Genomic DNA, 14,788 nt, shown 5'->3' on the forward strand with positions numbered 1-14,788 from the left:
CTCCTTTACCTGAGTATAAATTATAAAAGCAGTGATCTTGGAAATATAAAATTTGTCTTTATGACATGCTTATTACACACTATTTATTATTAATTATTATTTATCATTACAGTATTTTTAGTACATGAAAACGGCAACACTCTTCCAAGATCTCACTTTCGTAGCTTGTATCATTTTGAATAAGCTTGTTATAAGACAAGGCTCCTATGTTTCATCAAGAAGTATCAGATGTGAAACAGCATGAAGGTATCTAAGAAGCCAACTCCAAAGAGTTCCTCTTACACAAGCATTCAGGTCTTGAGCAGTCCAGGCAAACAACGCACATTACAACAAAGCTTAAAAGTATTCTTCATAATAATTTTAAAAACAACACTAGCAGCCTATTTAATTTTAAAAACAGCAAAAAATATCCACCTCCCTTTCCATTTCTTATAAGGAGTCTTGAAGTTTAAATCTCCTCAGTGTGATAGATAGGCTTGCTTTGATCTGCTTAGCTCTTGGAAATCCCCAAGGCTCCAGGCTGCTGGTCCCATGTTGCCCGGAGTCCCTAGGGACAGCTCTGTCTGCCGTTAAGGAATTTTTTCTCGAGAACCCCCTGTAACATTTTGCGAACCCCCAGGGGTTCATGAACTCCAGTTTGGGAACCATTGCTATAGATTGTAATCAAGTCACCCCTTAACCTTCTCTTTGTTAGACTCAAAGAGCTCAATATATTTAGTTTATCATTATAAAAAATGTTTTCTAATCCTTTAATTATTCTTGTTGCTCTTCTCTGGAGGGTTTCTCTCCAGTTTATCAACATTATTCTTGAATTGTGGGCACACAGTATTCCAGCAGCGGTCACACCAGTGTCAAATACAAAGGCAAAATAACCTCTTTACTCTTATTCAAGATTCTCCTGTTTACGCATCTAAAGTTTGCATTAGCCCATTTGGCCACAGTATCACATTTGGAACTCATGTTCAGCTGATTATCCATCATGACCCCCAAATATTTTTCAGAGTCACTATTTCTCAAGATATGGCCTACATTCTTTGTTATATACATTTACGTTTAGCCAGTTAAAATGTATATTGTTTGTTCACGCCCAATTTACCGAGCAATTCATATTGGTCTGTTTCAGTGACCTATACTCTTCATTATCTACCACTCCCCCAATTTTGTGTCATCTGCAAATTTTATCACTGATGATCTTATGTTTTCTTCCAGGTCATTAATAGCAGTGTTAAATAGTGTAGGGCCAACGACCAATCCCTGCAGAACCCCACTCAAAACACACCTGTTTGATGATGATTCCCCATTTACAGTTACATTTTGAGACCTATCATTTAGCCAGTTTTTAATCCATCTGATGTATGCCATGTTAATTTTGTATATTTCTAGGTTTTTTTAATCAAAATGTGGTACAGTACCAATCAATTACCTTACAGAAGTCTAAATATATTGCATCAACACTTTTACCTTTATCAACCAAACTTGTAATCTCATCAAAACAAGATATCAAACTATGTTAATTTGCATTAATTATATTACTCTCCTTTAATTCTTTATTAATCAAGTCCTGTATCAGCCACTCCATTATCTTGCCTGGGATCGATGTCTATCATTTCTATCTAGTAATGAACCAATACCATTTTTAGGATTCTTTTTTTCCATAAAGTACTTAACAAACTCATTTTTATAGTCCTTAATTCTACATGCCATGGATTTCCCATGTCCCTTTGCTTCCCTTCTCAATTTTCTACAATTCCTAGCTTCTGATTTATATTCATTACTATCCGCTTCCCTTTTCTTCCATTTGTTATATGTTAATTTTTTTTTTTATTTTCTTTTTTTTTTTTTTTTACAGCTGCCTTCATTTCGCTTCTAAACCAGGTTGGTTTTTTTAACCAGTACAGACATCTTCTTCAGTTATGGGATTGTGGCTTTTTGGGCACCTAGTAAAGTGTTCTTAAACAATTCCCAATTACCACTCACATTTTTTCTGATTATAATCTTCCTCCTAGCTGATTTGGCTCATAATTGTTTTCAGCTTTGTGAAACTGGCCCTGTTAAAGCACTGAGTATATACATTATTGGTCCGGACTTTATTCTGTTTGCACATTATAAATCTAATCAAGTCATGAAAACTTGTACCTCAGTTACCATTAATTTTTAGTTCTGTGATCAGTTCCTCTTTATCTATTAGGACAAGGTCTAATATAGAATTCTCCCTTGTTGAATTCAACACTTTTTAAGTTAGGAAATTGTCATCTATACTATTTAAAAATTCCTCAGATGTCTTCCAAGGATGAAACCTCTAGCACATTGTCACTCAGATTGAATCCCCCATGATCACGCAGCATTTTTTCCTACACATTATAGATAGGTGCATAAGGAGCCGACTGTTCTGTTCCCTAGTGTGATTTGGTGGTCTATGGTAGACGCCAACTAATACCCCATTTTGTGTTTTATATGTTAGCATGTTGATTCATGAGCATTCAAGATCATTTTCTTCCAAGTGATCAGTGACTCTGACTCTATTGTCAAAACAGTGCCACTTCCCGTTCCCTTTTGCATGCTTGCTCCTTCTTAAGTAGGTTATTACCATTGATTTTAACGTTCCAATCATGGGAGACATCCCAACAGGTTTCAGTAATACCAACTAGATCAAATTTATGCTCATAAATGAGGAATTTCAATTCCTCTTATTTTTGACCCCTACCATTCGTGTATAGGCAACTGAAGAATTTCTTCTCTACATTTCTTTGGGTTCCTTGACTAATTTTGTTCCCAACATCCCAATTTTGTGCTAACTTAACACTTATATCTTCCCTTTTTACCCTCGCCTTTTGTTGTTAGTTTAATGCTCTCCTGACTACTGTAGCCAGCCTGCCCCTGAGGAGATTGATCCCTCTTCTACTGAGGTGGAAGCCATCCAAAATATACAGGTCCCTCTTTCCACAGAAGGCTGACCAATGTTAAAAACCCAAACCCTACACCACTCATCTAGCCAGCATTTCACTTCCAGAATCTTCTGCCTTCCTTTTCTCATGAGACACAAAGGATCTCAGACAAGATCGCTTGGACATTCTTCTTCTTCAGCATGCTTTTGAATTCCCTGAAGTCATGTACTATCTGCAAGATGACCATCAATGCAGTGTCATATGAACTACAAACATTAACTAGTTAACTCATTTTCTTGGTGCCCAACTTGAGCAACCCAATGCATAATTTGCAGAAGTTATGAGCACTCACAACTGCAGCCGAATTTGAGAGTTGTGCTTTGAACATACGAAGTGCTATAAAAATGCAAAATATTCTGAAGAATCCCATTGACTTTCAAGTTACTTAGGTGTTTTTCAAAATTTTACTCTGTATCACCATTCATAGCCATTTCAGGAGGCTGAATTAAAGTTGCAAATGGAGAGTTTTTTATAGGACAGTAAGCATCTTTTGATTAAAAACAAGACCATAGTTACCTGAATTCTTAACTTTTTGTAATAGGCTTGGAAGGAAGAGCATGATCGACTACTAGATGAAGAACGACTAAGGGAAGAAAAGAAAGCCGAGAAGAAAGAAAAGCCAGCTGGTAAAAAGAAAGGACAGAGCAAGGAGATACCAGTGCCTGATGACAGCAAGGGGTCCAAGACGAAATCCTCCAAGGAGAAGTCTAAAGATGAGACAGCAAAAACCCCTGAACTTGAGGAGCATAGTACCCCAGCACCACACTCTGAGAAAATTTATGAGGTGAGAAGTCACATTACAGCATCATATTAGAAAAGGGTTAGGTGTTTAAACTGTCAAGACTCCATTAGAGCTATCGTCCAAGTGTGAAACTGGAGTCAGGGACAAGTTAACCCCAAATGTGTCTTGTTTAACTTCATCATTTAAGCAGCTGACCCTTTTCTGACAGAGTTCTTTGTACTGTTTGGGCATCTCATAAGAAATAAGAACGGCCGTACCGGGTCAGACCAAAGGTCCATCTAGCCCAGTATCCTGTCTACCGACAGTGGCCAATGCCAGGTGCCCCAGAGGGAGTGGACCAACAGGCAATGATCATCTTTTTACAACTGAACTGTTCTTTTTTCTTGCATTTCTTGGATTTTTTCTACATGTGAAATGAACATGAGTATTGGAAGGATACCCCCTTCAAAGATCTAGGCCTTGATGTGACATAGTGGTAAGAAGGGACCCCCAGAAAGCCCATTGCAGCTCCCTGATTCAGGGCTGCCTGGACCTCACACAAGTTTGGGCTGTAGCCCTAACTTACAGCACTTACTCCACAGTGCAGGATAGGGCATAGAGGAGTTTCACTATGTCTCTTCCTACCAGGGCCGGCTCCAGGCACCAGCCCACCAAGCTTGTGCTTGGGGCGGCACCTGGAGGGGGGCGGCACGGCGCTCCGGCTCCGGCCGCCGGGGAGAGCGGAGCCCCGGCCGGGGCCCCCCCCCTCCTCCCAGGGCTCCGGCCGCCCTCCCCCCCGGTGCCCTCCCCCCGGCCGCCGGGGAGAGCGGAGCCCCGGCCGGGGCTCGCTGCCCTCTCCTGCTGCGCTGGGGGGCGGGGGGGCGGCCGGAGGCTTTTTTGCCTGGGGCGGCAAAAAAGCCAGAGCCGGCCCTGCTTCCTACCGGTCTCAATGCTGACCTGTCCTCAGAATTCCTTACACATATCCTCCTGCTGCATACACTGGCAGAGAATTCTCTTGCAAATAGGCAATTCTCCACCAGTTAACTCCAGGCAGTTTAAAGCCCCCATGTACTGCTTCTGCCTGCAGAATTTGACCTCCTTGATTCTTGGAGGGTGACAATTCTATTTATGTCACCACCTGAGTAATGGAACTGCAGAGCCACAAAACAATACTTCAGAAATATATAATATCTCAGTCTGAATTTGCTTGAGACCCCTATTCTAATTCTTCGCAATTTATGGCTGAGCATCTGAATGGAATGGCTTAACACTCTGAGAGTATGTCTACACAGTACACCCTGACTCAGGTTTAAGCCCAAGCAGCATTTCCATCAACACAGAAATCAGTCTGATTTGGGCCAGGAATCCCTCTGGACTCAGGCCCATGGTCTTTGCAAGGGTGATGGGTCAGAGCCCCTGTGACGTGGGTCAAAGCCCAGGCATTTTGCAGTTTGGACACAGTTCAAGCCAGGTCACCAGACTCAGGTCTGGAGAGTCCTCCAACTGTAGCCCACAATCTTCAAGGGCTGTGTTCCCCAACTCTTCCATCCCAGAACTTCTCACTCACTTCCAAGGAGCTCAAAGCAAACTCCTGGTTCAAATGCATCTGCTCAGCATTTAACCCTTCACTTCCATGTGGAATGCTTAGCTGGAAATACAGTTAACCCTCATATGAATTAACTATGACCAGCACTAAGAAGAAGTCCTGCATTATGTGCTTCTAGCTGTCCAGAGGAACACAGATGTATTCTGGTTAACCTCTGATCCAAGGCGAGCAAGACATTCAACTTCAGCAAGAACACAAGAGATGTCTAGAAAGCTACATCCAAGCAGCTGACAGTGTTGGGTCTCGACCACACAGCTAAACAATGCAGAAAGCAAATCAAGCAGCTGAAGACAGACTACCTCAAGGTCAAAGTTTCTAACAGCACCTCTGGGAACTCACGGTCTTCCTGCCTCTTTTACACTGAGGCCACTGTGGTGCAAGACAATCTGCTGAGCAGTGATGGCACCCTCATAACCCACCCCCCCCCCCCCCCCGTCACAGGTATTACCAGAGGAAAGCCAGCCACCAGGTGAAGGGCAAGAAGTTATCCTGGTGTTGAGGCTGGTAACCAAAGAGTTCATACTGCTGGAGCAGCTACAGCACATCCTGGGTCTGTACTTGGAGGAGCTGTTTGGGGACAGCCCTGGGTAGCAACCTGCTGCAGAACTGGCATCAGAGCAAGTGCAGAGCCTGGTAAGTTTCTACCCCATGTTTGTTGTTACTAATGTATGGATGGGAGGGATTTCTGGCTTATGGCCCTATTAAGTTATTAATGCAAGCCAAGATTTTGGTGTGCTTCCATTTAAGGTGGAACCCACATCATTTCTGCTGTATTTGCCCCTCTTTCCCCCAACACCACATGGAATTCAAAATGCACACTACAAAATGAGAAAAAATGTTAAACAAGCAGTTATCATGAAAGTTTTTACTAGTTGCGCAATGATAGTTATAAGTATTGGTTGGGAGCTCCACAATACTCCTCACATACCACTCTGGTCTAATACAATGCACCTTATAAATCAGCCATGGCTACACTGTCCCAAACTGCCTGTAAACTGAGTCCCAGAAAGCCTGGCTGTTATAGCTGGCTTAAATATAGGAGCCCAAATTACAGCAGAAGATGGCTGGCTGGCTGTGTTACAGGAGTCCCCATGGCTGGCATTCAGTCAGGCATGTGCATGGATGCATGGTGCTTGTCAGGAGGCTGTACTGTGTCTCCATGCTAATTCAGCATCTTGTTGATTTTACCACAAATTTTCACCGATTGATGGCTGGTGATGAAAGCAAACTTCTCACAAAGGTGGAGCTCCAGATGGCTGGTAATGTTCTGGAGCAGGGCATACTTATTAGGGCCATCTCTGTAACTTATGAGCCCCCTCCATTCCAAAATGTGCTGGTCAGTCACTAGATGCCTAAGTATCTCCTTAGCATAGACAGAGGCTGTCCTCCGCTGGCCTGGGACAGAAGTTCACGCTTCCACTCAGGGACCTCCCAAATATCAATGGTCTCCAGAGCTTGCCCTGCCTGAAAGGATTGAAAAACCATAGCTAGTGATTAGACCCCTTATAAAGTCCCCCACACAGGTGTGTACCAATTTTGAAACACCACCAAAAAAATGAAGAGGCTATAGAAATCATTTCAGCTGAATTTTGTATGTGTATCTTACCGTGATTTGCAATGGCTTTCTGGGCTGCTCCAAAAGACATCTGACTGGCTAGTTTTTTTCTGTGAATTTAAAGCCCATTGATAAAAAGTATCTTTTTTACCTTGAATTAAAGCAGCCAATAATGTGACATTCTATTTTTTTTCAAGGCCCTTCCACCACCACAGGACAAACGTGGCACCAAGAGCCTGGGGAAGTGTACCCACCTTCTGCAGGCAAGGAGAAAGAGAGTCTGAGATGAGTTGATGAAAAGCCAGATAGATTTTCAGACGGAGTATCAGAAGAATAAGGATGCAAGAAGGGTGGAAAGAAAGATGCTGCACAGCGTGAGGAGAGATTAGTGGAGAGATTCATGGAGCATGATCCCAGACTGAGGGGGGAAGACAGGAGTAGCAGGAGGAGCTGTTCAAGCGATTACTTGCTCTTATGGCTACCAGACTGCAGGCTCCCCTGCCACTTATAACTCCTGCACCAGCCACACATCGTGAATCCTCTCCATGGTATTGTGTGCTGCAGACTATGCTGCCTTGGAACAGTTCAGTGGTTGCCTGGACCATCTCACAGGCAATGAACAGTAGCACATGGAACAGACATTATAGTCTGTGCATTCATCCACTCCAGTCCAGTTGCAGCCCTCATGTGTAAAATGCACCAGAAAGGCCAAGGAGAACGGAGGGACAGAGAATACCCAGAAATAGCTGTCCATGTCATTTGGTAACATGCACCTTTCAGTGTTTTGGCAATGAGTTTGGTTCTTGCAGGGTACGTTTTGATTGCAGCTGGTCTGCCTTTCTGGTTTTTATACTGGTATGTAAATAGATGTGTAAAATAAAGTTTTGAATTTTCACACAAGGCTACGGTAACAAGTTTTATTATATGTAATGTTAAAAGTGCACAAACTAATAAATGTCATCACATGCTCATTCTCAATAAATTTAATAATAAACATTTTTCAAATATCATTTCATTCCCCCTCATGCATGGGACCGTGCAAACCTATTATGCAGGCGAACAAAACATCTCTGATTTCCATGGCGCGTCTGGATCCATCACCAGTCATGACAGGTGCACTATATAGCGGTGTGTACCAATTGTGAAACACATCAGTGTCTTGAGCCCACTGCTGGCTAAAAGATTCCCCCTTGTCCTTGCAGACATTATGCAGAACACAGCAGGCCCCAATAATGTGGACTTCATTGATGACGCTGGCATCCAAATGGTTTTGAAGGCACCAGGACCGGCTCTAGGCACCAGCAAACCAAGCACTTGCTTGGGGCGGCACAAGTCTAGGGGGGGCATTCCAGTGAGGGGTGGGTTTTTTTTGTTTTGTTTTTTTCTCTTTTGCTTCAGCAGTGGCGCTCTCGGAGGTTGATAATTTTTTTATTTTTATTTTTTGCTTGGGGTGGCAAAAAACCTAGAGCCGGCCCTGGAAGGCACCATCAACAAAACCTGCCAAATGCAGATTCCACCACCATCCTACGGCGACTGAGTGTGTAGTTGAAACTTCTTTTGCCAGGTCCTCTGAAATCAGGATAAGGTTTCATAAGTCATGGCAACAGAGGGTAAGCAGCATCCCCTAGAATAACAGTAGGGACAGTGACTCTATTTAAAGCAATGTCATTTAGTGGGAATAATGTTCCAGCTTCTCCATGAAGGTAAAAGTCCTGATCTCTGGAACTCCCTGACATCATACACCCTGCCAGTGTCCATGAATCTGCCCCTGTGGTTGACCAGGACCTGCATAATGGTGGAATAGTACCCTTTGCAATTAAGTATGCGTGCTCTTTGCAGAAGGCAAACTGTAGGCACATGAGTCCCATCAGTGGCCCCAGTGCAGTTTGAAAACCCCAATCCCTCAAAGCCAGCAATTATTTCAGGAACATTTGTAATGCCCACCATCTTTGGGTACATCACATTCCTGATGGCCTCACAAACCTCTGCCACAACCCCCACAGTTTATTTGCCAACTTCAAACTGGTTAGCCATGGACCCTGTAGCAGTCTGGGGTAACCAGCTTCTAGATGGCTATAGTTACCCACTTCTGAGCTGGTACGGCATCCCTCACATGGGTGTCACGATGGTGGAAGGTCGGGGCAAGTGAACACAAACTCCAGGAACATCTTCTTCTTCATGCAGAAGTTGTGTAGCCACTACTGGTCATCCCAGCTGCGCATGACAATGTGATCCCACCAGTCTGCTTTTGGCCCTGCTCTGGAAGCGCCAGGCTACATATGTGAAATGTGCAGCTAAGGCAACAGGGATGAACAGCTTCCACTGGGTCATGGCTGGCATGTCAATACATGCCTCTGAGAGGTGCCTTTTGCAGGTCAAAAACTGCCGCTTAAATGTCCACCCGCATTTTGGAGATGCTCTGCCTCATTTCTAAAATAGGACTGACAAAGTGAGTAGGAGAAGTGTTGATGGCTCCATCTGCTGGGAGTGTGCAGACACAAAATGGTTTACCACCCAAAACACAGTCAGCTCCCATGGGATGGACAGATAAGTTCTCCCATAAGCAACTATGAACCAAGTCCTAGAGCAGCTACAGCTGGCAAGGGTGCTAGGAGCCTGGGATACGATGGCATAAGCCCAAAGAAGCTGAAGTTATGAGTTTGGTCTGCATAGTGGAACATGGACATGCCAGCACTTTCGTGAGGCCTGGGTTTCCAATGCAGTGTGGACGCTGCAGTGAGAGCTTGGAAACATTGAGTCCACAGGTGCAGGTCATACAGACAAAGCTTACTATGCTGTGTAGACATACCCTAAGTATCAGATGTTAAAGGTCTAGAGCTCCTGCAGGCATAGGCTTAAATCCCTTTAAGTCAATTTAGGCCTTCCACTGTGGATAAGTCAAGGTCCATGCCATTTAGTATTCATGTATATTTTGGGTAAGACCTTGAAAACCAAAGTTCTGTCTGCTTCATCCGGATCTTAAAGATCCTATGGCTCTTTTCATCTGAGTAATAGTTTTTCTCAATGTGCTTGGCCAGAATTTCTCCTTCCTCCCTGTTACATGGTGAGCAAACAACCTATTTACCACTCTCTAACCCCAGGGATCGTTGCATATCAGTGAAGCAGTGATGTTATATGTTCATATAGGGCCAAATTCTGCTTTCCCTTGTAACCAGATACCCCCATTAATAATAATAGGGTTGTGTATTGGTGTAATAGAGAATAATTTGCCCCATAGTTTGTTAAAGTCTTTTGAAAGTGGTATCAGTGTAAATAAGCTGCTATTTCCTATGCCAATATCTAACAATTCTACATGTTAATCACTGTATAATAGCATTGAATGGCTGAACAACAACAACAAAAAACAGAAGAGAGTAATCTTGCTTGTCTTCCATCTGCCTCCTTCATGCCTTCTGCCTTTCCAATCCACGCATAGTCCGACATTTCTTTTTCTAGTTTCTTGGCTACAATGTGGGGGAGGATCTCATTCAAGTCTCAGGGACCAGTCAATATCTTTTCCCCACTGATGGAGGACAGATCCAAGCAGAAAAGATAAAATTTGAAAAGGGTGAGTCTTCCTTTCTTTATATTTCATTCATTTTATTGTTGATTGATGGGGTGCCTGTGCAATTGAAAACAGTATTCGTGAAATAGGACACTGTTTAAAGGCTATTACTTGAGAATTTTTTATAATTGTTATGCTTGTAGAACTGATTAGATCACTGCTCTTCAGTATCAGAATTCTAAGACTACTTTCAGTGATAATAAAGTTCTTTTCACATCTCTGTATTAAATTAATGATTTCTTAGGCAACTAGGAGAATAGTTTCTAATTGCACTGTATTTCTGTATTATCATAACGTTGATATTTTGTTGTTATATTTTAACAATTGGTGGATAACCAGAGAACCTGAAAATTAGAACTGGAGACCAACTAGGTCCTGTTTAGTCCATCCTTTAGCAACCAGTACATGGTTGTTCCCTACATTACATGCTCCAGTGATTTGTCCAATCTGGATTTAAATGTCCCAAGAAATGGAGCTTCTACAACCTCCTTTGGAAGATTATTTCACATCCTAATAGAACTGACTGTCAGGAAGATTTTTCTGATATTCAATCTAAATTTTCCTATTCTTAATTTTGTCCTATTACTCCTACTAAGCAATTTGGCACACCTTAACTAATTTCTCTGTTTGACTTGTTGGCATCACCAATCTGTAACTGCAGGCACAAAAGCAAGCCATTTACAAATGGTTGTATTTCGTTGTTTTCAGGGACAACTTTGGTAAAAATGAAGGTGGTAAAGGATCGCCACAGTTTCTTCATTCATATCACAGACCCCAAGAAAAGCTTGAAAGAAAGTGAAGGACAAGAAATGAGCAACTCTTTGGAAGGGCAGCAGAGTGAGCCAGGTCAGTGGGTCACCATCACTGCTATAAAGAGTCATAATCTAAAATAGTCCAGTAATTAGATGCAAGGCATGACAAGTAGCAAGTAATGAAAGAATTCTTATTTATAATACCAGGTAAATAAAGTTAGTTTAGCTGAAAACAGATAAACGTACTCTACTGAAGAATGGGAGGATGAACTCACTTTACTGGACATTATTTGCGAAGACTGGAAGGAAATCAAAGCCTGAGTGAACATCTAGCTTCACTTTCTGTAAGATGCTGAATAATTTACTTGCTATCATTGCCATTCATCAAATGCAACAGAATAAGTAGAGTGAATGTGCTATGTTGTAGCTATTATTATTCTGACTAGTACTTTGCTTGAAACGTCATTGGGCTAATGTATGCTACACTACATCCCATTTGGAGCCCAAAGAAGCTGTAGAGGTGCTCTTCAGTGGTCCTCACTTTAGGTGGCCATTAAAAACTGGCCTAAAGTAGAGCAGCCCTAAGTTTTCTTACAGGCTGAAGCACTCCTGGCAGCTGTGGGATTCAGAGGAACACAAAGGTGGCATGCAGCAACCTTCCCTCACCCCCTCAGGCGTTCAGATCAGAGCTCTGGCACACCTGAGGATCTGGGCATGACTAACCACAGGGCCAGTTTGCTGGCTTGATCACCACCTACTTTGTTGTGCACAGAGGCAGGGAAGATGTTGTGGGAAATAATTGTAGCTAGGGCTGTCAAGCGATTAACAAAAATAATTATGATTAATTGCACAATTAAAAAATTAATAGTTATTAATCGTGTGATTAATCAAACTATTAAACAATAATAGAATACGATGTATTGAAATATTTTTGGATGTTTTCTACATTTTCAAATATATTGATTTCAATTATAACACAGAATACAAAGTTTACAGTGCTCACTTTATATTTATTTTTTATTACAAATATTTGCACTGTAAAAAACAAAAGAAATAGTATTTTTCAATTCACCTCTTTATCATGAAGCATGAAGGGGCATACGAATGTTTAGCATATCTGGCATGTAAATACCTTGCAATGCCGGCTACAAAAGTGCCATGCAAATGCCTGTTCTCACTTTCTGGTGACATTGTAAATAAGAAGAGGCCAGCGTGACCTCCTGTAAATGTAAACAAACTTGTTTATCTTAGTGATTGGCTGAACAAGAAATAGGACTGAGTAGACTTGTAGGCTCTGAAGTTTTACATTGTTTTGTTTTTGAGTGCAGTTATGTAACACAAAAGTAGATTTTTTTGTAAGTTGCACTTTCATGATAAAGAGATTGCTCTACAGCAGTGGTTCTCAAAGCCAGTCCGCCGCTTGTTCAGGGAAAGCCCCTGGCGGGCCGGGCCAGTTGTTTACCTGCCGCGTCCGCAGGTTCAGCCGATCGTGGCTCCCACTGGCCACGGTTCGCTGCTCCAGGCCAATGGGGGCTGCGGGAAGCAGCGTGGGCCGAGGGATGTGCTAGCCGCCCTTCTCGCAGCCCCCATTGGCCTGGAGCGGCAAACCGCGGCCAGTGGGAGCCGCAATCGGCCGAATCTGCGGACGCAGCAGGTAAACAAACCGGCCCAGCCCGCCAGGGGCTTTCCCTGAACAAGTGGCGGAGCGGCTTTGAGAACCACTGCTCTACAGTACTTGTATGAGGTGAATTGAAAAATACTGGACACAAATCTGACATCAGGAATCATAATACTCAAAAACCAGTGGGAGAACACTTTAACCTGTCTGGCCATTCTATGACAGACCTGCGGGTGGCTATCTTAAATCAGAAAAACTTCAAAAACGGACTCCAACGAGAGACTGCTGAGCTGGAATTGATATGCAAACTAGACACAATCAACAAAGGATTAAATAAAGACTGGGAATGGCTGAGCCATTACAAACATTGAATCTATCTCCCCTTGTAAGTATTTTCACACTCGCTTCTTATCAAACTGTCTGTACTGAGCCATCTTGATTATCACTTCAAAAGTTTTTTTTCTCTTACTTAATTGGCCTCTCAGAGTTGGTAAGACAACTCCCACCTGTTCATGCTCTCTGTATGTGTGTGTGTATATATATCTCCTCAATATATGTTTCACTCTATATGCATCCGAAGAAGTGGGTTGTAGCCCACAAAAGCTTATGCTCTAATAAATTTGTTAGTCTCTAAGGTGCCACAAGTACTCCTGTTCTTTTTGCGGATACAGACTAACACGGCTGCTACTCTGAAACCTGAAAAATACTATTTCTTTTGTTTATCATTTTCACAGTGCAAATATTTGTAATAAAAAATAATAATATAAAGAGAGCAGTGTACACTTGATATTCTGTGTTGTAATTCAAATCAATATATTTGAAAATGTAAAAAAAATCCAAAAATATTTAATAAATTTCAATTGGTATTCTGTTGTTTAACAATGCGATTGAAAGTCCGATTAATCGCAATTAATTTTTTGAGTTAATTGCGTGAGTTAACTGTGATTACTTGACAGCCCTAATTGTAACCCATACTATAGTTTCTGTTGCAGGGTGGAGGGGAAAGGAGGCACCCAGAGAGTGGGAAGAGGAACAGAGGTAGTGTCAACAGACAGAGAGGAGCTAAAGGATAGGGACACTGGGAGAGGGTTAAGGGGAAAATAAGAGCATCAGGCAGAGGAGAAGACACCAGGGGGAAGGGGAATGGGTTAGAGGAGGACATACCAGGAGAAGTCTCATGATCAGTGGGGCGTGAGAAGCTTTATATTTCTCCTTTGGTCTGTGTTGCTCACATAGTTGTGCAAATGAAACCATACAGAAGCCTACAACTCTGCAATAGTATCTAAATGTAGCCCCCTCCTCTGGCACTTGTAATCCCCAATGGAGATCCCCTTATTCCACTCTTGTTGGGAGCTCAGTGACCCAATTTAGGACCAAAGAGCCCTGGGATTTTTTGCAGTCAGTGCCTCCACCCAGTGGCCATGTGCATGAACTGATAGATAACAGCTCCCCCCTGCCGGAGCCTTTCACTGCTGTATGTAGCTACACACTTCAATGTGGATGCAGCCTGTTTTTCACTGTGGTGTGTGGCTGCATGTAGCCTATGTGCTACCACAAGTGTAGATGATGCCTGTGTGTGTGAGTTACATAAATTTCAACTCACATCTATGTAACCAAGGAACTGTCCCACACAATACTATTACTTTATAGATTTGATTGATCCAATGATTATTATAATTATAGGTACACCATAACATGAACATAACCCATAAAAAACCCTAACCACTAGAAAGCATGGGAAAGATCATTTAAGGTATTTTGAATAAGTATTCTTTTAACCTTTCAGTTCATGCATTTGGTTAATGACAATATCAATATGTAAACATTCACTTTATATATTTATTACACATACAAAAATACATTAAAAGAGCATTACTGAGAACATTATTAAACACTGAAAAATTAGAAAATGCCAGAATTAAGGTTGCTGCTGCCTCATTCGGTGCACAAGATGAACAGTGTTCATTAATAACAGGAGTACTTGTGGCACCTTAGAGACTAACAAATTTATAAGAGCATAAGCTTT

The 14,788-nt window shown here is 42.2% G+C and overlaps 1 protein-coding gene across 1 annotated transcript in view; it reads left to right on the plus strand.

Annotated features, from left to right (window-relative positions):
- Positions 1 to 14,788, plus strand: part of SPAG17 (sperm associated antigen 17) — a 244,626-nt gene that overhangs the window by 145,774 nt on the left and 84,064 nt on the right. The window contains exons 20-22 of the mRNA XM_026657376.1: positions 3,487 to 3,729; positions 10,284 to 10,395; positions 11,101 to 11,238. Coding sequence (XP_026513161.1) covers positions 3,487 to 3,729; positions 10,284 to 10,395; positions 11,101 to 11,238 — 493 coding nt within the window. The remainder of the gene's footprint in view (positions 1 to 3,486; positions 3,730 to 10,283; positions 10,396 to 11,100; positions 11,239 to 14,788) is intronic.

The sequence above is a fragment of the Terrapene carolina genome, unplaced genomic scaffold (genome assembly GCF_002925995.2).
Source record: "Terrapene carolina triunguis isolate 2854851 unplaced genomic scaffold, T_m_triunguis-2.0 Scaffold242, whole genome shotgun sequence".
In the NCBI taxonomy this organism is placed as follows: Eukaryota; Metazoa; Chordata; order Testudines; family Emydidae; genus Terrapene; species Terrapene triunguis.